Raw genomic sequence first — 25,077 nt, 5'->3', positions numbered from 1 at the left:
GTATTGGTGGTGAGAATGGTTAGATGTTGGTTAGAATGATGTGTTTGAGTCTGATGAGCCTCTTTTTCTCACAATGGTACTTGAAAGAAGAAGTCTTATCAGTGACAGCAGCTGGTGTGCTTGGGCCTCTCCTCATGCTTAAGAGACAAAGAGAGAAAAATAATGGAAACTCGCCAGATGGTGCTCCAGAAAAGAAGGCAGCTACAGAGATAAGAACTGCGTCCAATATATCTGCTCTTGTCTTACAGATAGGTAGCTGTTTATCTTTGACAAAGATTGCTGCAGACAGAATCCTTATCTACTGGTAGCTCTTCAGTTCACGTATCTTATAAAAGAAATGCCTGCTATTGTTTTGTACTTGAGCCTGGCCTAGATATAAATCAGACAATAGAGAAAAATGGCCTTCATGTGGAAGCATTACTTTTAATATCATTTTATAAGTATATATGTTTTGCAAGGCAAAAAAGTAAATGGTTTGAGGTTCTTTATTTATTTTTTGCTCAACTTAAACATACACCTGGAGTCAAATGTGGACCCAGCACTTCAGTGTGTCCTCATAGCAGGGGATTCTTAAGCTGTTAATGGCCTCTTCTAGGTTCAGTCACTCTTATGACAAGAAAAAGTTCATTTCCCTCCTTACCTTCATCCAAATAAACTAGTGGTTCTTAATCTTCCTAATGCTATGACACTTTAATACAGTTTCTTATGCTGTGGTGATTCCCAAACATAAAATTATATTGTTGTTACTTCATAACTGTAATTTTACTACTATTATGAATGGTAATGTAAATATCTGATATTCAGGATATCTGATGTGACCCCCACAGTGATTGTGACCCACAGGTTGAGAACTGCTGTAATAAATCCTTACTAGCTTTGAGTTGGCAATACTCCAGGATATCCTTCTATGCTCTGTTTTTTTTTTAATGGGTTAAAGTCAATTTATTTATAAAATATATTCTTTTTTTATTTTTATTTTTTTTGATTGAGAAAAGGAAAAAAAAAGTATCCGCCTCCTCCCAGCCTCCCATTTCCCTCCCCCTCTTCCACCCCTTCTCTCCCTCCTCCCACCCTTCTCCCCCTCCCTCTCCAGTCCAAAGAGCAGTCAGGGTTCCCTGCCCTGTGGAAAGTCCAAGGTCCACCCCCCTCTGTCCATGTCTAGGAAGGTGAACAACCAAACTCGCTAGGCTCCCACAAAGCCAGAACATGAAGTAGGGTCAAAACCCCGTGCCATTGTCCTTGGCTTCTCATCAGCCCTCATTGTTTGCCATGTTCAGAGAGTCCGGTTTTATCCCATGCTTTTTCAGTCACAGTCCAGCCGGCCTTGGTGAGCTCCCAATAGATCAGCCCCACTGTCTCAGTGGGTGGGTGCACCCCTCGTGGTCCTGACTTCCTTGCTCATGTTCTCCCTCCTTCTGCTCCTCATTGGGACCTTGGGAGCTCAGTCCAGTGCTCCAGTGTCTGCTTTTTTTTTTTGACCCAATTTAAGAATCTATAATAAATAAAACTTCCCTATGAATTTATCCTTTCATTGTCCCTCATTTTCACTGGGTGGCTTTGGTGACCAGTGATTTTCCAGGACCCTAGTCCTCCTTGCTTTCTTGAGGCTAGCCAACTTCTATCTCTCTAAATTATACTCCACTTTTTCTCTATCATCTTTTCCCCACTTCCCCATCTTTTTCACATCCTTTCTTAAAAATACAAGACTCCCCTCCCTTTCAATGCCACGCAGAAATCATACAGTTTGACTACAAGCCAATACCACCAGAGCAGTTCCTTCTGAGATCCTTTATGAGGAACACACATTTGCTTAGACTATCCTATAAGGACCTTAACCTGTTCAAAATCTTCTTGAGTCAAAGTTTTAATTTTTTTTAACTCTGACATCATTTAAAAGTGGTTGAGTGTTGCTCATATCTTACTTTATTTTATAGACTATAAAAATCAATATTGGAAAAGTGATATTCTTATCTATGGCACTAAGCATCTTGGTGAGGATCCAAGACAGACCAGTGCTTTTGTCCCAAGTAGAAAGAGAGCAACAATTTGAATCTCCATTGTATTTTCAATGAAAAATACTGTACTTCATAAAATGAGCTAAATTTGGAGCATCAGTCAATGGCAGGACTGAGGTACGCTCTTGTCACCACTGAAATGTTTACATGGAAGAACATTGCACTTCACAATGAGCTGTGCTGAGAATTAGTTAATACAGAATATACAGAATGCACAGTGTTAGATTCTTGTGATTCTAACATAATATATGGAAAATAAAATTTCCATGAATTTTGTTGGAAGTAAAGCATTTACCTTTCCTTACATGCAATATAAGAAATAACATAAAGTTTCAGTGATTTGTTTGTAGTGAGTGATGTAAACTTCTGGCTAGCACATAAGTGGTCAGAGAATCCTGGACTTCAAAAGACAAGAATGGCTCCAAGGAAGAGCATACACAGGGAATAAAAAAGAGTCTTTGAAGGTACTATACAATTTTGCCTGCAGATCTTGCTTGGGTTTTTGTTGTATCCACTGAGCTGCTCTAGGCATCTCTTTCCTGGAGGAGTTGCCAATCCAAACAGAAGCAACTGTTTCTAGTAATCGGTTGGTATGACAATGGGCTTTGGAGTTTTGCTTAGTTCCTCCAATACTATATTTATAAGTAAAAGCAGAGGTTATCTCAGCTTTTCAGCAGCCCTACAGTTCAGCAGCAGCAGGCTGTTACTGGCTTAAATGGGAAAGCTGATGACGAACAAAGAATAATTAGCAATGCTACAGTGATGCTTTTATGAATTATTTCTAATTTAGGATGGTAAACCATCTTCTGCATTATGCTAAATGTGTTTCTTATTCATTTTTCGAAATATGTTCTAATTTCTGGTGATTAATCAAAGTCTATTTGTGATGATCACAACTACATTAATGCTCACAGGGAAGGAAGCTAATGCCACTGATTACATTCAGGAAGTTCACCATCAGGAAGATGATGTTTTTGTACTTTTTATTTTTTCTTTATTATGTTTTATAAGATGATGTATTTTGATATGAGATAGTAAAATAGCAAGCATAAAATCCTGTGGCAGGAAGGAATATAATTAAAATTGGTGTTGATGGGTCCACCATCCCTAGATGAAAAGTAATTATAAGGAAGAAGAAGGTGACTCTACAGGATTCATAAGATATTCCTACTATTTATGGACCATAGAATAAGCTTGAAGCTGAGAAGTGGTGTTATATTCCTTTAATCCCAGGACTCAGGAGATAGAGATAGGTGGATATCTGTGTGTTTGAGGCCATCTTGATATATAGATATAGTTCCAGTACAACTAAGGTGACATAAAGAAGCCCTGTCTTAAAAAAAAACAAACCAAACAAAAAAAGATTTGGACTAATGCTTTGGAACTAACTAATAATATATATGAAAAAGTGAAAGAACTGACTTACCACATAGGAATAGATGTGTAGGGAAAAAGACCCTGAACCTATGCAAGTGATAGAGGTAAAAGTGTTTGAATCATGGCCATTAAACTCCAGAAATGGAAGTAGAAGGGGTATGTTCACAGTAGACAGCCAAAGACAATGAACGGACAATGAGAAGAACCTATTAGGCTATAGCAGAACACTGATTTATCAGAGACTTTACCAGCAGTAATGTTGCATAAAAAAATATCAAGTCTCATATAAGGTCAAAAGTATTGAACAATCCTTTCTTTTAGGTGTATGAGATGCTTCTATTACCATTCCCAAATCATATATAGATTAAAATCTTTTTTTTTCATGTTCACCACTCTGTTAACATAACTTAAAATAGTTTAATAGCCTCTATGTACATGCTGGAGATAATGTCCTGGCTAAAAGAACTTATGTTTATGATTCTTATCTTCCAACTTCTTTTAAGAAGTTATTTTTCTCTCATACAAAGCATCCAAAATGTTCCTTACCCTCCCCCACTTCTCCCAATCTCTCCTGACCTCCCTTCTCCTCCAGATCCATCCTCTTGTCCTCTACACCCCCTGAAAATGACAGTTGCATTCTGAGATGTGTTTTTGAGTAAAACTGTGCCTTTCTGGAAACGCAAAAAATAGAAATACTCTGTCTCTCTCTAATACACACACACACACAAACACACACACACCCTTTCCATTTGGGGGTATGATGTGGGATTCCCCTCTGTATGCTGTAAATACCATTGGTGAATAAAAAAATTGCCTTGGCCTGTTGATAGGGCAGATTATAGCTAGGCAGGAAAAACTAAACTGAATGCTGGGAGAAAAAAGGTTGAGTCAGTGTCAAGCTATATAGCCCCACTGGAGACAGATACTGGAACATTACCCAGTAAATCACAGCCTTGTGGAGATACACAGATTAACGGAGATTGGTTAAATTAAGATATGAGTTGGCTTCTTGAGTTTTAGTTATACTTCTCATCCATTTCTGGTGATGGATGAAGATAGAGACAGAGACCCACACTGGAGCACTGGACTGAGCTCCCAAAGTCCCAATGAGGAGCAGAAGGAGGGAGAACATGAGCAAGGAAGTCAGGACCACGAGGGGTGCACCCACCCACTGAGACAGTGGGGCTGATCTATTGGGAGCTCATCAAGGCCAGCTGGACTGTGACTGAAAAAGCATGGGATAAAACCGGACTCTCTGAACATGGCGAACAATGAGGGCTGATGAGAAGCCAAGGACAATGGCACGGGATTTTGATCCTACTTCATGTTCTGGCTTTGTGGGAGCCTAGCCAGTTTGGATGTTCACCTTTCTAGACATGGACGGAGCGGGGAGGACCTTGGACTTTCCACAGGGCAGGGAACCCTGACTGCTCTTTGGACTGGAGAGGGAGGGGGAAAAGGATGGGAGGAGGGGGAGGGAAATGGGAGGCTGGGAGGAGGTGGAAATTTTTTTTTCTTTTTCTCAATAAAAAATAAAAAAATAAAAAAAAGATATGAGTTGGCTAAAAATATACTTAAGCTATTGGCTAAAGAGTATTGCAAATAATGTGGTTTCTGTGTGATCATTTCGAGGCTGGGAACAAACAAGCAGCCTCATACAACAGGGGTACCTATATCTTAAGCGAAAATTATTACTGCCAAAAGAAATAAAATTTTCCTATTAAGGAAAAAAAGGAAAACTTTAACTTTGTTTAAGGAATTAGACTGCCATGTTTTTACTGTTGTTAAATGTTAAGATTAGCAAAGAAAGAGGTAGGCTAACGGCAGATCTTCACTTCTATAACAAACCATCTGTTGCAGATTCTCCTCTTTCTCTGCTCCCATCTCCAGCAGATCACATAGATCTTGTTCTACAACCTCCCTCCCCCAACTTATGCTCTTATCCCAGTCTGCATCTCCAGCAGACATTTCCTGGGAACCCACAGGTCACACAGGCCAGGGAAGCAGGTAGGCTAACTGCAGATATTCACTTCATAGCAAAACACCTGCTGCAGCCTCTCCTTTCTCTCTGTCCCCATCTTCATTCATTTCTCCATTCATAAGATAAGCAGATGAGGAAGGTTTTTCCAAACTTCATTTCCTCAACTCATCCTCTTAGACCAAGACCAATAAAACAAATGACAGCTCATATTGGAGAGGCTATGGGGTAAATGGAACACTTATTCATTGCTGGTGTGACTGAAAACTTACATAGCCACTATGGAAATCTATTTGGCAGTTCATCACGAAGATGAGAATCAATCTCTTTCAAGATTCAGCTACACTACTCTTGGTCATATACCCAAAGGATATTTCATCTTACCTCAGAAACAATTGCTCAGCCATGTTCATTGTTGCTCTATTCATAATGGCCAGAAATTAGAAATAACTTAGATGTCCCTCAACAGAAGAAATTAATGGAGAAAAATACATTGTACATTTACACAATGGGACATTAAACAACTGTTAAAAATGATATCATAAAAACTACAGAGCAATCTGAGGAGTACTAGTGAAACTTAATAGAGTAGCAGTTCCTAAAATATACACGTATAGAAAAGTAATCTAAATGAAGTTTACAAATAATACAGAGTCCCAACTGGATATCAATTATAAAAATGAAGTTTTTAAGCACTGAGTGGGTTACATCTAATTAAGTTGTAGGCCAAAAGGTTCCATGGAAACTCCAAGCAACTCAGGCTATTCCCAAAACTCTCCATAAACTGATGACAAGGCTCAATTACTGAAGACAACACCTACATAACTCATTGAACATGGAGAAATTGAGCTGGTGCTTACCTAGAAGCAGAGGGATAGTATTACAAAATAACTCCTGTTGGAGTCCCATTTCCTATGAAATGAGAAACAGGATTTGGTTATGCCCACAAACAGAACCTTAACTTTTTATAGGTCTGCCCCTGATAATAAATATTTGACTCAAGGAGAAAGATTGATTCTACTGATTTTACTGGGAAGGAATTAATAAAATGATACTGTATAGTTTATCTAATTTCTTCTGTACTACAGCTGTCCATTTTCTTCTCCTATGAAATTTTGTGCAATACCAAGATAATAGAACATATCATTATTATCCATGAGTTACAATAGTTTAGATATTGATACCCTAGAATTAAATCCAGCCATTAAATTGATGCCTCTAGAATCAAACTGGCCAGAAGAAAGATAGTCTTCAAACATCACACAAAAGGCCACATGAAGTAGAAAGGATTATAATAAAGGGGTCCAAACATATCTAGTTAAGGAATATACTGATATTGGTAGAAGATACTTTGTTTTGTTAAGATGCCTCTATACTTACATCTACTACAGTTACTTCATTAAGCCTGATTGCCTTCTTAATTATTTTAATTTAAAATATAATACTTATATTATGGGTCATATAAATAGCATGTTAGATATAGAGGACAAAAGAGAAAAAAGAGATCAGGCTCATGATAAGTAACAACTTTGACAAGACCCAGGAGTATTTTTCTTGAAAGCTCCAACAACTATTTATCTCTTCTGAAGCTTGTTGTACAGCCTACTACTTAGCTCTCTCTATATATCAGATCCTAGGCATGAAACTTCCCAGTTACTAGGGATACTATATTATAATATAAAATAAATAATATGTGCCCTCCAGTATACACAAAATGTGATGCATGTCCAGCATGCCAAACTGTGAATGAGAATTCTTAGGAAAAAGCATTGCCTGCTAAAACTGGCTGAATGATTAGAACTTAAGTAATGTGGAGAGGTTGAAATGTATTAATCTTAAAATCAATATATCTTAGGACATCATTAGGGCCCTTAACAGCCTTTAATTACTGCCCTTTGTACACGATCTAACATCCTTTGTGATCATTATCTACTTCCTTTGCAATGTATAAGCAAACTTCTAGTTTCTGCTTGTCAAAGTGCTATCAGAGAAAATCTAAATCATTTTTCTGTTACCTGACTCCCCAAAGCACCCAGCAATATATTTGAAAGTGTGTTATTTATTTCTTTGTTCTGCAGAAACAGAAATATAAGAAGTTACCTTATTTAAACACGGTGTTTGTGAAGACCTACATCCGTGTTCAGAAACCACTCATATTTGTCTCCAGAATAAACCATTTTTTATTCCTTTACATTGAAAGTTATTTCTCTCTTTAATATGAACATAAACTCCAATCACTAAATATGTATATTTTCAGGGTAAGTACTATGATATGGCTTGTAGCAGCTTTTCTATTTTTTTTAAAGTATCATCTATAAGTCTCTATTGCTGAAGAAAACACTTACTTATGAGAAGTTGAACTGGTGCCTAACTACAACCTTAATCTCTATTTACTAGAATTTATGATGAAACGTGAGTTACTTGCCCTGCTACCAGAAGCAAACAGTAATCATTAATGTCAACGAGCTACAAATCCTGTAACCTACAAAAACAACCTAGGTGTAAGACACTCTAGTACAGTAGTGCCACAAATGTTATGGAAATAACTCACAACTTCTTGATTGGACTTAAAGCCCACTCCAAGAGATGGAATCTGTATGGGACACTGCTGAAGTCGCTAACACCCTGAGACTAGATAGGTCATGAAACTAGGGGAAAGCTACTACTTTTATTCTGCTAAAGGTACACAGTAATAAAATGATTCCTAATGACATACTGCTATACTCATAGATCAGTGCATTGATTAGGCCTTATCAGAGAATCTTCTTTTCGAAGTAGATGGTAATTGGTACAACTGGACAATGTATGAGAATGAGGGACTTCGGAGCATTCAGTCCTAAAAACTGGATGCCTTCATCAAATCCCTCACCTTAAGGCTTCAAAATGAGGTACTTTGGAGTATTCAGTCCTAAATGGGATGCCTTCCTCAACCCTCGCCTTAAGGCTTAGGTGATCTGGCACAATGGGTTGTAGCCTGTCAATTTTATTTTAATAAAATGCTGATTGGTCAGTAGCTAGGCAGGTAGTATAGGTGGGACAAGCAGATAGGAAGTAGAAGCAGGAAATGAGATCAAGAGAATTCTGGAAAGAGGAAAGCTTTGTCTTCAGTCCTGACATGGCCACAGAGCAAGCAAGATGTAACTGCTTTACCGAAAAAGGTACCAAGCCATGTGGCTGACATAGACAAGAATAATGGGCTAATATAAGTCATAAGAGTTAATAAGAAGCCTGAGCTAATGGGTCAATCAGTTTATAGTTAATGTAGACCTCTGTGTGATTTCTTTCGGACTTAACAACTGTGGGAGCTGGGCAGGACAGAAAACTCAGTCAACACTTGGGGTTCTTTATGAAAGAAGAGGTATATTATTATGAGTCAGAGATTATGGGTGACTCTAAAGAAATAGTATTCTCCAGGAACAATAGGACTGATGTGCATATGGACCCATAGGATTATGATAGCATGCATAGGACCTAAGCAGGATCAAGCCAGATGGAGTCCCAGTACTGAGAAGGGGAAGTGGACACATGATCTCACCCCTAACCAAGAAGGTATTTACAAATGATACCCACTGACAAAGTAAAATCAATTTTCTTCAACTCCAGTGGAGGGTTTATCATCTTCTTCAGAGCAGGTTTCATGCCCAGGAGTAGTTGGTTATCACAAAACAAACCCCAAGGATCACCAGTACTTTCATCACCTTGACTTCATGCTCCTGGAATATTTCTTTGAGTGAAATTAACTTTGTGTTATGGTCAAAGTTGACTGAAGAAGGATGAGAAAGATAAGACTGACTTGTGGGGAAAAGACAAATTACACGTGGAATTGTGACTATACAGATGTGACTGTAGATGGAAAAAGAAACTTAAGATCCAGATGGGTTGAACAATTTGCATGAAAAATTCAGTCACAAGTTGTTATTGCTTTGGGACATCCTTACACCATGTGGTGATTTGAATAGATATGGTCCCCCATAGACTTATGTGTTTGAATGAGTGGCCTATAGGGAGTGGCACTATTAGGAGGATTGGTCTGTTGGAGTAGGTGTGGCCTTGATGGAGGAAGTATGTCACTGTGGAGGTGGGCTGTGAGGTCTGATATATGTTCAATTGTGCCCAGTGACACAGTCTCCCTCCTGCCTGCAGATCAAGATGTAGAACTCTCAGTTTTTTCTCTAGCACCATGTCTGCTTGGATATCATCATGTCCTGTCATGATGATAATGGACTAAACTTCTGACCCTGTAAGCCAGACCCAATTAAATGTTCTTTATAAAAGTTGCTGCAATCATGGTGTCCCTTCATGGCAATAGAAACCCTAACTAAGATATACCAGGAAATTAAAGAGACCCTATTAGTAGAGTTTTTAGTGTCAGAGTCTAGGACCTCGAAGCTCTTAACAAGCTAGGCTCAGCAATTCATCCTTAATAGGTCAATTAAACAAACAAAAAATAGCAAAACTCATGAAGGGAATTTATTCAGTGATACCACATTGGGAAGAGAAACAAGGAGATCCAGTTCGTAGCCCCACAGGTCCATCTTTATGTTCCTAACATGAGTTTGGGGTTTATAGCAGATCACAAATTGAAGATTGAAGATGAGATTACTGGAAACTTCCAACAGCATGTTGTCTATTCCTTTAATAGTCTGATAGCCAAAAGAAAGTGAAAATGCCCTTTCTATGGAAGGAATTACCAGCTTGAGGTTGATGTTAAAGTGACTGGGAAATGTGCTGTCTTTACAGTGCTTGATATCTAGAGTTTTTATAAAATCATATCTCAAATAAAAATGTTAAGGGGAAGCCAGACAGTGGTTGTGCTTGCTTTTAATCTCAGCACTCTTGAGGCAGATGCAGGCAGATCTCTGTGAGTTCAAGGCTAGCCTGGTTCACAAAGAGAATTCCAGGACAGCCAGGGAAGAGAAACCCTGTGTTGAAAACAAAACAAACAAAACAAAACAAAAAAATGTTAAGAGAATGCTAGTTTGATTTTAGGGTTTTAATAACTTTATTTGGCATGCATTAAGGAATTACTTTAGTATTTGTTGGGTGTGAGTTTGCCTCACTTTGTGTCTCAAAACAGCATGTGGTGAGATTCTTTCTTAAGTAAGTCTTTCTAAAGTGAGAGAAATTATATGAAGAAGATGAAAGAAGAATAAATCAGAAGTAAAAAAGAAAGGAGGATGAGAACGAAGCAGATTGAGAATGAAGCAGATGAAAAAGGGCAACAGTAACAATAACAGCAGTGGTGATGAACAAACATTTATTATTACTTAATGATACAAGCCTTTTGAGTTGAAGCAGAAACTAAATATTTAGTTTTCATTAAAACTATCAGGCAACTAAGATGTAGCTTAGTTGGTAGACTACTTGCCTATCATGCACAATGCCCTTTTTTACATTGCTATCACTGCTTAGTATTATGGTGTCATGATCATGGTATTATGGTGCATGCCAGTCATTTCAGTGTTCAGAAACTAGAAGCAGGAAGGAGCCAGAGGCAGTAAGAAAGGACAGTCAAAGCCATTCTTGCGTATATATGAGATCTGAGGGCAACCTGGGATACATGGCAGTGTATCTCAAAATTAAACCAAGCCAAACTAAACTGGTAAAAAGTTAGCAAAAAACAGGAGTGGAAATAAAAAGGTCAAAAATGGAGAATCAGTACAGATGTACTTGTGGAGAATTGCTTATAATCATAGCTTTAATTTTGAGTAGCATATAAAACCATTCATTCCATTAGGACTCTCTGGATAATTATAACCCTTAGTCTCACATGGATGTAGTAGCCATCAGACATAGTTGGCAACTGAGTACTAGAAATGTAGCTATGATGATTGAGGGATTGAATTTTCATTTTAATGAATTATAACCAAATTTCAAATAGTCACTAAAATAATTTGCCTTACCTTACAGTGTGTGTATTGCAGCATTATGTCTTTCACAAGTAATTTTAGAAATACTGGTTTCGAGACAAGGTTTCTCTGTGTAGCCTTGACTGTTCTGGAGCTCACTTTGTAGAGCAGAATGGCATCAAACTCACCGAGATATACTCACTTCTGCCTCCCAAGTGCTGGGATTAAAGGCGTGCACCACCACTGCCTGGCTTCGAAATATTTTGAATACACAAAATTTTATTATTTCTCAGAAAGGAGGCTTCTAAAATGTAGTGACCGACTTACCCTCAGTCACAGGATCTTCCTCTTCCTGTTCAGTGGGGGAAGGCAGTAGGGGCTGCAGGGGCTCCATGTTAATGATGAGCTGTTTGTTCAAGGAGTGAGAACTGCGACTCTGAGTAATGTTGACTCTAAAAACAGATACAAGCCAAATAAATTAGTGTCTACTGTAAATGCTGGCCCTACTCTCTGGACACATAAAGAGATTAATGCTGATAGTAAAAACGTCCTAACATTTAAGGCACGTGGTTCTCCTAGTCATTAGATTCCTGACAAATGTTAACAAATTCTATTCAGCTTGTGAAAGAAAATAAAATTCCCAAGATGTCACCAGACAAAGATATATAACAACACGAGAATCTTAAATAGACACAGGAAACACAGCAGGGATTTTCCTAGCCCTGAATTAGACATGCAGAAATGTAAATGACAGTAGCTCAGACCCACTGAACCACCACCACATATCTTGCTTGGACAGAGGACACAGAGAATCTGCAACTGTAAGTTATCTTCATGTTGTCAGATGTCCAGTGCTTAAGGTTTTCATTCATGTCCTCCTTAGCAGACAGCCATGAACCTTAGTTCTGGTTCTCCTTTGGAAAGACATGTATACAACAGAGGCTACAACAAGTCACAAATGGCAAGGAAACGGTTGGTATCTCATTAAACTATTGATAGGCAGCTAGAAGTCCACTTGTATTGCCTATTGTAGGGAGAACAGCTGGGGACCCTTTGTAGAGGGAAGTGGAAACCTGAAGTTACACATTAAGTACTTAATTTTCTCCAGTTTCCTGTCAAAACCAAACCAACCAGTCTTTTGAAAATGGTGTCAAATGTTTCCTCTTCGAAGCCTTCCTGGTTGGTTCCTCACAACAGGGACTTGTGCTTTTATTCCCTTCTTTTTCTCATACTTCCCCCTCTTCTGTCACAGTTCATCATGTTTGTTACTTCTGTTAATTTACAATTATTATTGCACTAATCAGCCCCATTCTGAAAAGACTTCTGGCCATTCTTAAGTGTCTTACAGTGTCTCAAGTGATACATTCTTATAAAGTTTTCTACTCTTAATCGGAATTAAACTGAGTACAATCTTAGCTTGACATAACCTGGAATTTCAGAAAAAAGGATCTTTTCAGGCTTGACATTTCTGTTAGGACTTTCATGGGAAGCCATGGAGTAGGATGCCTATTGTGAATTGGAAACTTTTACAGCTGCCATTGACTGCACAGGGAGTTGTTTTCAGAGTCATTTCTTCTTTTATTTTGTTCTAGAAACTGATCCTAGAACTGATGACTATGTATTAGATGATCTGTTTCTTTTGATGATTGATAGCTCTCCCATTAAGGAAGTCACTGTTTAGAAGTAACATTTTTATTTTTTAAAAAATATGAGGCACATATTATGAAATACATTTTGCATCATCTATCTTCCTCCCAACATTCTTCATCTGGAGATGTTGGATATTTTGATATTCTTTTATAATTGCATTGTCCAACAACTGCTTGGTTGTAGGACAGGCTGGGATAACTAGGGTTGACATCCCAAGTATAAGTCCATCTTGGTACTGGATGACATCCCAAGTATAAGTCCATCTTGGTACTGGATGACATCCCAAGTATAAGTCCATCTTGGTACTGGATGAAAGGTGGGGCTAACTTGGCCCCTATATATAGGTTCATGTTGCTTCTCTGTAGTAGAGCTCTATGGCTGATGGTTAGGGCAGATGACTCTTGCAGGCCGTTAAAAATTTCAGATTTTAAAAAATATGACAGAGAAGGACACAGATTTTCCATTAAGTAAAAGACTCAGATAAACCAGAAAGCATTTAAATCTAAAGCTCCAAGCCATAGGATAGCTTGATGACTTGAGGAAAAGATTAAAGGAAGTTAATGAAATAATTGGATCTCTCCCATCCCCTTCTTATTTCTATGGTCTGAAATTATCATTTTGTCCTTTAAAATCCATTTGTTGAAAAAAATTCCATAAAAAAGAGGACAAAATTTCCATTGTAATGGTACTAAGAGTCAGGGCATTTGGATATAATCCCATCATGAGAGCCTTCATGAATTGTCTAGATTCCTTACAAAAGCACTCTGAAGGCCAGTGGCTGGCTTAGTAGATAAGGACATTTGCCATCATAACTGATGGACTGGTCAGTGGGGTGGCTCACTAGGTAAGGATATTTGCCACCATAACTGATGGACAGATATTTTTTAATTCCATGACCCCATAAAATAAGAAAAATAACCACTCTTTTAAGCTGTCCTCTGTCACCTATATACATGCCATAATAAGTACACATGTTGTTGTGTGCAAAATATCCAGTATGTTGTATTTTGCTATAGAAATTCAAATATCCAATGTCTCCTATTTCCTTTAGACTAGAAATTATGCCTATCTATCTATTTGGAATGGTTGTAAAGAGGATTACTGACATGGGGTTGATTGAGAGCAAAGGCTCACTGGCACGGTGGCTAAGGACAAATACTTAAAAGACAAAAATCTGAATGGCCACTTCATTTTACATACTGGTTTGTATACACTCTGCTCATCTTTTACATCTCTTAGTGTGCTTATAAGTAACATATGATAAGTATATTTGTATTTATGAGAGAAATTGAGATTCATTAGTGCCCACCCACCAATAAAGGTCCTAGGCTAACTGACAAAGCCCAAGTGCCAGGCATAGAAAATGTCCCTTCTAGTTCTTGATCAGAGATGCATGTGTGGTGGTCCAAGATACTCTCAAAAAATATAGGTTAGGGCATTGCTCCTGGCTGTCTCCTAAACCTTGAAGGCAAGATCCCATTGCAGAAGACACAACATTTTTTAGACGCTTGATTTGGAGGAATTGAGTTATAATTGTCGTGGAAGTCTCCTCTCTGAGGACTAGCTGTCCTAGTATCAGAAGGTGCTATAAAAACTGCCAAGGGGGCGGGGGAGATCAATTATCCTACTCTGCTTTAAAGCCTGTAAACCAGGAGAAGAAACTGGTGAAATAACCCTAATTGGGCAACAGTGGCATTTTTATGATTGAGCCAAACAGCATCTGTCTAATTGTATTAAAAGATTAATTAATGGGACATCATGTGTGGTACTGTCAATCTAGCCATCTACCCATGGCTGAAAATGTGTTAAATCCTAGGAGAACCTACTGTTGGATTTTCCTAAATCAGTATAACTTGCAGCAGTTTTCTAAATAATTTTGCCTACAGATAACTTAGTTTTCACCCCTCATCAAAGAAGCTTCATTTACTATCAGATGGAGTCTACATAAAAATCCACAACTTGTCAAAATGCAGAGATTATGTGAGCACGATGTGCCCAGCCTCAATCAGCATATTTACAACAAACTTCTATACCTAAGGCTCAGAGAAGATTACAGAAGAGTGCATGGAAAGATTGTAAGAGTCAGAAGATGAGAATGCCTGCTGAAAGATAATTTCTTTCAGTAATAAATGGAAAGCTGGCTCCATAAATCTCAGCAATGTTGTATCTGGACAAGATCTGTATAAGCAAAATATCAGTTGACATGTCAAGATGGATGAGGGAAATTTCACAAGGCCCCCACCTTTAGATGAATAGATACTGGCAATCTATGGCTGCTGAGTTAGATTCAGTTTTCTCCAGGGACGATCCTCCAATATTCAATCCTAAGTAGTCTGCCCTAAACACATATACATACAAGTAACACTAAATGAACTCAGTAGGTTTATATGCATGTGGTGCATATGTGTGTACCCACATGCACATTTAATATACATGAAAGGCTATGCATGCATATATATGCTTGTATATATATGTATATAATGTGAATTACAGAGAGTCTGTTGCATGGAAAGAGCTGGAATGGAAAGAGGGAAGTGTCGAAGTGATTTAATATACTCATTTATGAAATACTAAAAAAAACTAAATAAAAACAAAGGAGTTACATGGGCAAAACTAGAATTCTAAACTTTATCTAGTACTTTGTTTTATGTCACACTTTCTGTTGTTCTTCTTTTTTTTTTTTTTTTTTTTTGGATTTTTCGAGACAGGGTTTCTCCATAGCTTTTTGGTTCCTGTCCTGGAACTAGCTCTTGTAGACCAGGGTGGCCTCGAACTCACAGAGATCCACCTGCCTCTGCCTCCCTAGTGCTGGGATTAAAGGCATGCGCCACCACCACCCTATGTCACACTTTCTATGTTAGTGAGTGTACAGCATCCCAAAGGATTTGTTTTACAACTAATGTTTTGAATTTGGGGTTCTATAAGAAGGCTCCATGGTGCCAATCACTTTTCTAAGAATTTTCCAGGGTTCAAATTGGCTTCTATTTTGTCCTTCCTCCTCATATCCTGTGGTGTTTTAGTTAGTTCTGTAATGCTATAAAAAGTGTGGAACATTTGTAACATACAAATAAGATGAATTTATTTAGAACACAGTCTAGAAACTAGAAAAATCTGAAAAGCATTGTGTAGTCATTGTCTTAGCTCCTGATGAAGGTCATATGATGGGCTACCTCACAGCAGACAAGGCAGAAAAACAAACTAGAATGTTCCAAAAGGCAAATGTAAGGAATTATTATCTTGAAGAAAATCAATAATTTGGTTCTCACAAGAGAACGCAATAGCATCAAGCAATGAAATCCATCCATGAGGGTAGTGTCTCCATGATACAAACACTTTTCACATAGCCCTAGTTTTAATTTTCTCACCTCCTCACAACTGTTCTGTTACAATTAAGGTTCTGGTATAGGGACTTTTGTGGACACCCTAAATTTTATCATGGAGTAACTGATGCCTATGCCAAGTAAGAACATGTGCTATGTTTGTACACTTATAGATCCCATTCATTAGCTGTAGAAATGACTCTCCTAGTTTACAAGCCATACCTGTTCAATAGCATCCAAATAAAACTGTTTTTAAGAATTCCATTGCAGAAGGAAGGCTGGTTGTGGTAAATTAAAGTAGATTATAACATTGTAAGATAAAATTTGTGTAGACATTATTGATTTTTTTCCTCAGTGTGAGAAAAACATGTATCCAAAGATGAGAAAGGTAAAGTTAAACAACTGGATTGTAAGCTGATGACAAGTAAGTGCCGGACTCAAAGAGTGACGAAACAAAATGAGTACATTGACGTTCATGACAGTCATTCACTACTCTATGACTGGAGGAAGTAGTGCTGGTCTACTGTCTGAATGGATCTGAATATGAATGTATTTTCCAGAGTCTACTTCCACATTTTTACAAGGTTGTGGTTGGAACTAGAGGTATTCCAATGATACACAAGTGCTCCGTTACTGATCTGGATGTTAAGATCTAGCTGCCTTGTTCTAAATGAATGAGAATAATGATATTATTGCTTTCCATGTGTTTGTCACTTTACATTTTAAAAAGGTTTTTAAGCCCCCAACAAAATCTAAAACTAGGTCAAGGCAATATAAAAATCTCACTTCATAGATGGGTAAACCAATAATCTAGGAAATTCAGTGACTTACCCAAGGCCACAGAGCTGGCAGGCAATGTAGCAAAGATTAAAATCTATTCATTTTTGTATCAGAACATTCTTGTATCTTGCTGGTTCTGGGTGTTCTGTGTGTCCCCTGGTGGTGGATGCTATGCTCCGAGCTGCAGCCCTCCATCTGATGTGGCCTCTTGGCTAGGCTCAGGGATTCTTCCCCAGCAGCCAGCCCAGGACATCTTTCCCCAGGATCTTCCCATGCCATCAATAAAGGCCAGTGAACTAACGTCAGAGTGAGCTTCTCTTTCTGAAGGAAAGAATAAGCCTAAAATATTCTCAGTCTCTTTGGTTTCTCTCTCTTTATTCATATACACTTTTTCAGAAGCAACAGCCTTTAAGCCTATAATTTTTTTTTTTTTTTTTTTTTTTTTTTTTTAGGAATTGAATTTCGGGTGTGGGGAAGGATGTTAAATTAATAACTTATTATTGCCAATATAAACTAACATCTTTTCTGAAGAGTTCCCACAAAACATAACCTTATTACTACAGTTTTACTTTTGATAGCCACATTGAAATGCCAACATAGTTTAAAAATAAAATAATGGTCCAAGAGAAACAGGCCTCCTATGCAAATGACTTTTAGGAAAGTAAAAATTACATGAAAGGGTTGCACATTATTACTGCTCTGACCACATGGTGCCTCTAGAGAGGTCAAGGGCTTTCTGAATAGCATCTTGGATACATCTCATGTCTAAGAAAATGGCTAAATCTCCTATCTATTAAAAAGAAGAAACTAAGAGATCTTTAAGGTTATTTCCTATCCAAAGTTTCTGGAAAAGTAAACATGGTATATTCTATTATCCCCATCTTCCTTTCTCCTATGCTAAACTGTTACAGCTTAGAAGAGAGGAAGAGTACTTTAAATCCTCTTCTGATCTTTGAGCAGCCTGACACATATTTAGATGGCGCATCAAGGTACCCTCAATCAGAGCTTCTATATTCTCTGACCCTGAAGGTTTGTCCTATTTTTTAAAGCTGGAGAAACAGCATTTACAGATCTGCATTGAGAGCTTCCCTTAGGACTCCTCAAAAGCAGGAATAAATCAAAAGCTGAATGCATCTGCATCAGGTCTTCTGAAGCCTTCAGTTGTGCTCAGCTTCTTGGGAAACAGGTAATGTCGAGATGCCCTTGAATGTTGGGGGAGGTCACAGGTACTTTCTGCCTGTAACTCCAGGAATAAGGTGGAGTACCACTGAACTCATTCAATATTATTGCAAATGGAGGAAATTCAGAAAATCTAGACATAAAGGAAAAACTTGCGTTCAAAGTTGAAGAAGGAAAGACAGGTGTCAATTGTCTTATGAGAAAGTCCCTAAATAATTTAGCTTATCAGAAGTGGAGGAGGTCTTATGGGGAAGCATGGGAGATAGGAAGGGATGTTTTGGAGATGGAACTTGAAAAGGAAGTGGAGATGAAGGTGAAAAAGAACAATATATATATACATATATAAACATATTGTATATGTATAAATGCTATAATGAAGCCCATCATATCACCTAATTTAAAAATTAAAATAGGCTATAATGATATTACCTTAAAAGGGGTGGTGCCATGGTAAGACTGTTCACTTTAAGGTATTCATGATGTTTGAAACTTAGGTTATACATTAGGCTTAAATTGTTGTCATATAAAGTCAGTTTGGAAAAGAAAACACAAACACTTAATCTCTAAGAACTAATTATAGATTGTCAATTTAAAGAAGATGCGCAGGATGTAGGTAGGAGGATGAGAACTTCAAAGTTATTCTAACTATTTAGTGAGCTTGAGGTTATCTTGGGGTACAGGATACCATGTCTCAGAAAAAAGTGTGTACTTTGATCCTAATAATGGTCATGCCTCTCATCCCATAGTTTGGTCTTTGGGAGTATAGAGGCCATATGTAAACTGTTTTTAAATTATCATATAGAAAAGCACACTGCTAAAGAGAAGGACTGGAATAAGGCCTTTCCATAAGGCCAAGCAAATCAAACCTTTGATCAGGTACAAAGGTATTCCAACGTACCTGAGGTGACTTATGTTTCTTTATAGTATGAAAACACGCACTCCTTAGTGAAGGCTTAGAGTCTAATGAAACATGAAATGCATGATGTTGTGTGTAGGACTTTATGTAGCAGAGCATGTGTGGAAAAGCTTATGCTATGCAAATAAACCCAAAAGACCATATGATATTCAAAATCCTAATAATTTGTATAATGTTGCCTTTTGAACTGCTATTCTTTTTCCTTTCTCCATCCCACTTTTTCCTTTGGGAACTCTTTATCTTTTTCAACAAATTGTCATTGCTCTACTGTAAATGTATGCCTCTGGTTAATTTATTTCTCAGGGATAGAAGAAGCTAGAAACTCTCCAGATGTGTTCATTTTATTTTAAATTCATCAGATACCACAGGGATGGATTGCTGTTCAGTCGTAGAGAAGAAGTCAGAGCAGTAAGCCTGACCATGTCTGATGAGCAGGATATGGTAAGAGCTATTCTATGAGGGCAGTGTGACATGGTGAGGGAGCCATCCAATGGCATTTTCTTACTTAGTCATGAGGCATTCTAGACCCAATACCTATCTGCATATCAAGTTACCAAAGAGGGAACCAAGCTGTTGTCAAGCCACAACCCTGTCAAATCTGAGGAAGATTTTGCGGGAAGTAAATGTCTTGACTTCATGCTGCATGTCACTATATAAAGAGATATAAGAGAGGAATCAGAAAAGTTAGGATAAAAATTATTTTTTTGCGCTGTTGCAGAATGAATTCAGAGCCTCATGTATGTTAGTCTAGCTCTTAAGTGCCTTTGTCTGTCATGAAAACACCCTCCCCAAAGCCAGAAGGGAGCACCTCACTCACCTGTGCACCTCAGGAGGGTCCCTCTGGATTTTGGAGCTTGCCTCCACCACCTCTTTGGCAACTTTACCACTATGAAATACACAAATATAATGCAAGTGAGTAGATACTCCAAGGAAATGGGGAAGAGTATGGACATGCTCTAGATTTGGCTCCAAGGGTCCACCTCTTCCCATATTCCATGAGGAAAATTTACGAGGAGGTTTAGGTTGTCTTGTCAGGAGCATAACTCAATGGATTGGGAAGGAGACTAACAGAGGGTCATAAACACAATATCTACAAACATTCTAATTTAAATGGGTGCTTCCCCCCACCCATCACTGCAATGGATCCATTGTTACCCACCTATATCGAAATCTACTTCCTTTAAAAAATATCTTGCTGCTCGACACAGTCTTGATCTGACTTGACTTGGCATACCTTTAAGGAAAAGCATAGCAGAGGTGGTAGTGACCTGAATCAAGAATTCTCAAAAGAGGAAAAAATGACTAAAAACCATCTTATAAAATGATTCATCATCTTAGGAACTAGGGAAATGCAAATTACCCCACATAGTACCTATTTCTAGTTCCATTTATATCTGTGACTTTCATAACTTTTTTCTTTAGAGTTGAATGAAATTCTATTATTTGTATGTACAACATTTTCATAATCTATTCTTCAGCTGATGAGCAACCTAGCTATTTCTAATTCTGATCAATGTGAATAAATTAGCAAAGATGATGAATGAGCAAGTATCTGTGTAGCAGAGTAGACTACTTTGGAATGATATAGTTAGATCATATGGTAGATGTTTCTAGCTTTTTGAGGAATTAATATATTGATTTCCACAGTGACTGCACCAGTTTGCACTCCTCACAAGAATGAATATGCATCACCCTTACTTTATATCCTCCCTAAAATTTGTTGTCCTCATTTTTGTGATCTTAATAATTATGACTGAGGTGAGATGAAATGTCAAAGTAGTTTTGATTTTCATTTTCCTGAAAGTTAAGGACGGTGAGCCTTTTAAAAATATTTCTTAGCCAAACCTGTCATTTTCTGTAACCAGGTAAGATTTCCAGTGGTAGGACTGGAACACTAACCCAGACATAAAATCTTCAACCTACAACCTGCCCTATAGTGTGGGATGTCCTTCTGTATATGTGTTGCTTTTATTGGATAATGAATAAAACTGCTTTGGTCTCTGTTAGGGCAGAATAAAGTCAGGCAGGAAATTTGAAGAAATATATATATGTGGAGTCAGGCAGACATCATGTAGCTGTCAAAGGAGAAAGATGCGAGAACCTACTGGTAAGCCACAACCTCGTGTGATACACAGATTAATAGAAACAGGCTAATTTAAGATATAAGAGCTAGGTAGAAATACGCTTAAGCCATTGGCAAAGCAGCGTTGTAAATAATATAGTTTCTGTGTGATTATTTGAGTATGGGCAGCTGGGAAATGAAAAGAGCAGTCTCTGTCTACAGTACTGCCTATGAGACGTGATTGGCCACTGGTGGCTCAAGGTTGTGGAAGTGGTCAATCAGTGCCACTGGAGGGAGCCCATGATCCATATTTCCTGACTGGCCTGTAATTGATTACTTGCTGATGCAGAGACCTAGGGTAGAAACAAACAGACTGCCGGGCGATGGTGGTGCACGCCTTTAATCCTAGCACTCGGGAGGCAGAGGCAGGTGGATCTCTGTGAGTTCGAGACCAGCCTGGTCTACAAGAGATAGTTCCAGGACAGGCTCCAAAGCCACAGAGAAACCCTGTCTCGAAAAAGCAAAAAAAAAAAAACCATGACTGACCAAAACTTAAAATCAATGAAATGATTTCTGGTAGTATTCTGCTATACTGATAGATTGCTGCCTAGCCCAATCAGAGGCTTCTTCCAGCAGCTGATGGGAACAGATGCAGAGACTCAGAACCAAACACTAGGCAAAGTTCAGGAACCACACAGAAGGGGAGGAGGAAGCATAGTGGGAGCCAGAGGGGTTGAGGACACCAGGAGAACATGGCCCACAGATAACTATGCAGGGCTCATAGGGGCTCACAGAGACTGAAGCAGCAATCACAGCGCCTGCATTGATCTGTGCTAGGTCCTCTGCACATAGTTGTGGCTGTTTTGTGTGGGGTTTTTAGGGACTCCTAATAGCAAGAGTCTGCGTGTTTTGACTCTTTTGTCTGCTTTCATGATTTTTCTCCTACTGGATCTCCTAGATTACCTTGATATGAGGAATTGTGCCTAGTTTTATCACATTTTGTTATGCCGTGTTTGGTTGATAACCCTTGGAAGCCTGCTCTTCCCTGAAAGGAAAGGAAGGAACAGTGGATCTGGTGAAGAAGGAAGGTGGGAATTGACTGGGAGGAGAGGAGAGAGGGAGGCTATTTTCAGGATGTACTGTATGAAAGAATGCATTTTTAACAAAGCAGAAAAAAATCCTTCTTAGCTTTTGAATTTCTTCTTTGAGAGCTCTCTCTTTGGTTCCATAGCAGTTTTAATTGGGCGGTTCATTATATTTATTTATTTTTTAGTTCTTTGAATATCCTAGACACTAATCCTTTATCAGATGTGTATATGATAAATAATTATGTCCTAAATTTACATTACATTTAAATAGAATAAATACAAAGAGCGGTGGTGAATAAAATGAGTATGTAGTCGTTGGCAAGGCATAAACGGATCATGAGTCCTTTAAAAACCTATAATCAAGTGAACACAAGAGTCTTACTTGTAAAAGGCTTGGTTCTCTACCCCACATTTCCATAGATGCTTGCACGCAGCTGGTGTTGAAGTATGGAATGACAAGACAGAATTTTTCTAATAAAAATAACAAGAAAGGGTATGTTAAACACAGTTCATATTATTTATGTTTTTCATTAAGGTGTTTATGTGCTTGTAGCCCACTACACATCTTTTTTATATGTACATGGAGGTGGTTTAGGAATGTAGGTCTCTTTGTATTCTTGTGTGGAGGCAAAATGTTGGTGTCGGTGTATTCATTTATCATTCTCAAACTCACTTTTTGAAACAGTTTCTTACTGAACCTGAAGTATACCATTTCAACTAGGGTGACAAGTCAGCAAGCTCTAGGGATAACTCTCCTTGGCTGGGGCTAGAAGTTTATGTGGGTTCTGGATATCAAACTAAAGTCATCATGATTGCACTACTAGTAAATACATTGAGCCTTCACTCCAGCAACCTCTCCAATATTACTATGTTCACTAGAGTTGAAACGGTATAGCTTTTTTTCTCATTCTTTAGACATCACTAATCTATTTAAATGCCAAACAAAGCTGATCCATAATTTTCACTAATGCTCCAGTTATCACACCTATCTATCAATCCTTGATTAATCAAAAAAATTCCTACAACACTAAATGAACATTCTAGTTATTAGCAAAAGTCAAGAAAATCAGCAAACTTCAGTATTTTGGGAACAGCCTTCCACCAAGTCCATTCCCGGGTGAGCAGACAAACTATATTTGATGACTGTTAAAAATTCATGGGGGAAAAACAAGTTGGGCATATATACTGTGGCCATAACACTTTATCTAGTGTTGACTGCTGTCTAGTTTTTATAAGAATTTATCTTTGCTGGGCAGTGGTGCACGCTTTTAATCCCAGCACTCGGGAAGCAGAGGCAGGTAGATTTTTGTGCGTTTCAAGGCCAGGCTGGTCTACAGAACTAATTCCAGGACAGGCTCCAAAGCTACAGAGAAACCCTGCCTCGAAAAACAAAACAAAACAAAAAAGAATTTATCTTTTGCCCCATTTATTTGTGTCTTAGACAAAGACTTATGGAGAGAGTCCATGTTATATATTTAATAAAGTTTATCCCAATCTATCTTTTATATAGGTCTGTACAGTTAACATTGCTTATTCACTTTATTCTTACCTGTGGATTACCATTAACTTGTCTATCACTAAAATATTTTCAGCAAACAGCTTCTATTTTCACCACTCTTCAAAGTCACTCTCTTTTGGGACAACCATACTAAAAGCTATTTTGTTCTTAGATCTCTCTTATGCACACACACTTGAAAATGCACACACATCAAGTAATTATTAAAATCAGTGTCTGACCTCCTTTTGGGTGCCAATCACGTAAAATGTCTTCCCTTCAAACTTGAATTTGCAAACATCTGGCCTAAGAAAAGAAAGACTCTGGGTGAGAAGGAAAAAAACAAAAACCAAAACAAAACTACAGCTGAACTAGGCACCTAGCTTTGCCATATAAATCTATCTGACTTACAAATGCCAAGGAAACAACAATAAATCAAAAATTTTTATCATAAGTGATGGTATATTGAGAATGGAAGTCTCTGAGTAAATTATGTAGCAATTTTCTTCCCAAGAGTTGACTCACTGCACGATCAAAATTATTTCTCTTTCTTCCTTTTGTTTTTTTTTTTACAAGTTAGGATACATTTTTTATTTAACAGGTTCTGAATTATTTGTAAACATTAGCAACTGAAACATGAATTCTTAAGTTCACTTTTCAAAGTAGGAAGAATGTTAGTAGAATAATATGAATTCAAAGTTTTTAATTTTTTCCACTCTTCTCCATCCATCTGTAGGAAGAACATATACCGCCTTGCAAATTTTCAAAAGCATCACCCCCATCCACATTGAAATTGTCCAAAAAATTATGGTCCAAAGACAAACCTTGATTTTATCTCAAAAGGCTATTTGTTGTAACCTGATTTGAATGTACATCCATGGTCATTTACTTGATGAGTAAAATGAAGGGTGGATTTTTAATATCCCTTTTATTTAATTTCTAGGATAGTTATATTGTATGTGTATTTTTTTCTATGAGAAAGGAAACAGTGCTTCATTCACCTGTTTCAGTTTAAGTATAGAATTTTTGAAATGGTAACAAAGCTGAATTTTAAAAAAACACAACTATGATTTACATGAGAAGAAAATTTGATTTAGCAAAAGATGCATGGTTATAACAAATAAATATGTTTAAGAAGAAGCCAGGAAGAATGGGGTCCACATGAACACAGTACCAGTAACATAGGCAACCTGAAGAAATGAAAACAGAAACAAATACTCCAGAGACTATCCATCTCCATGTTTCCAATGACCTCTCCACAAAATGTCAAGTGGAAAAGACAGGAAATTAATCTGCTTAAGGTGTGGCAGCTTCTAATCAAACCAAACCAGGTCTCAAGTAATTATGGAAACCTGTGTATAACATCCT

General features: G+C 37.9%; 1 protein-coding gene across 2 annotated transcripts in view; it reads right to left on the bottom strand.

Annotated features, from left to right (window-relative positions):
• Positions 1-25,077, bottom strand: part of Frmd3 (FERM domain containing 3) — a 185,686-nt gene that overhangs the window by 19,035 nt on the left and 141,574 nt on the right. For both annotated transcript variants that reach the window (XM_005352660.2, XM_005352659.3), the window contains exons 9-13: positions 23,952-24,015; positions 22,597-22,685; positions 20,224-20,298; positions 19,882-19,950; positions 11,547-11,671 (exon numbers count right to left, since the gene is read on the bottom strand). In XM_005352660.2, coding sequence (XP_005352717.1) covers positions 11,547-11,671; positions 19,882-19,950; positions 20,224-20,298; positions 22,597-22,685; positions 23,952-24,015 — 422 coding nt within the window. The remainder of the gene's footprint in view (positions 1-11,546; positions 11,672-19,881; positions 19,951-20,223; positions 20,299-22,596; positions 22,686-23,951; positions 24,016-25,077) is intronic.

Source organism: Microtus ochrogaster, chromosome 10 (assembly GCF_000317375.1).
Source record: "Microtus ochrogaster isolate Prairie Vole_2 chromosome 10, MicOch1.0, whole genome shotgun sequence".
NCBI classification, from domain to species: Eukaryota; Metazoa; Chordata; class Mammalia; order Rodentia; family Cricetidae; genus Microtus; species Microtus ochrogaster.
The sequence above is the reverse complement of the archived record's forward strand: the minus strand, read 5'-3'. Positions and strand labels throughout refer to the sequence as shown.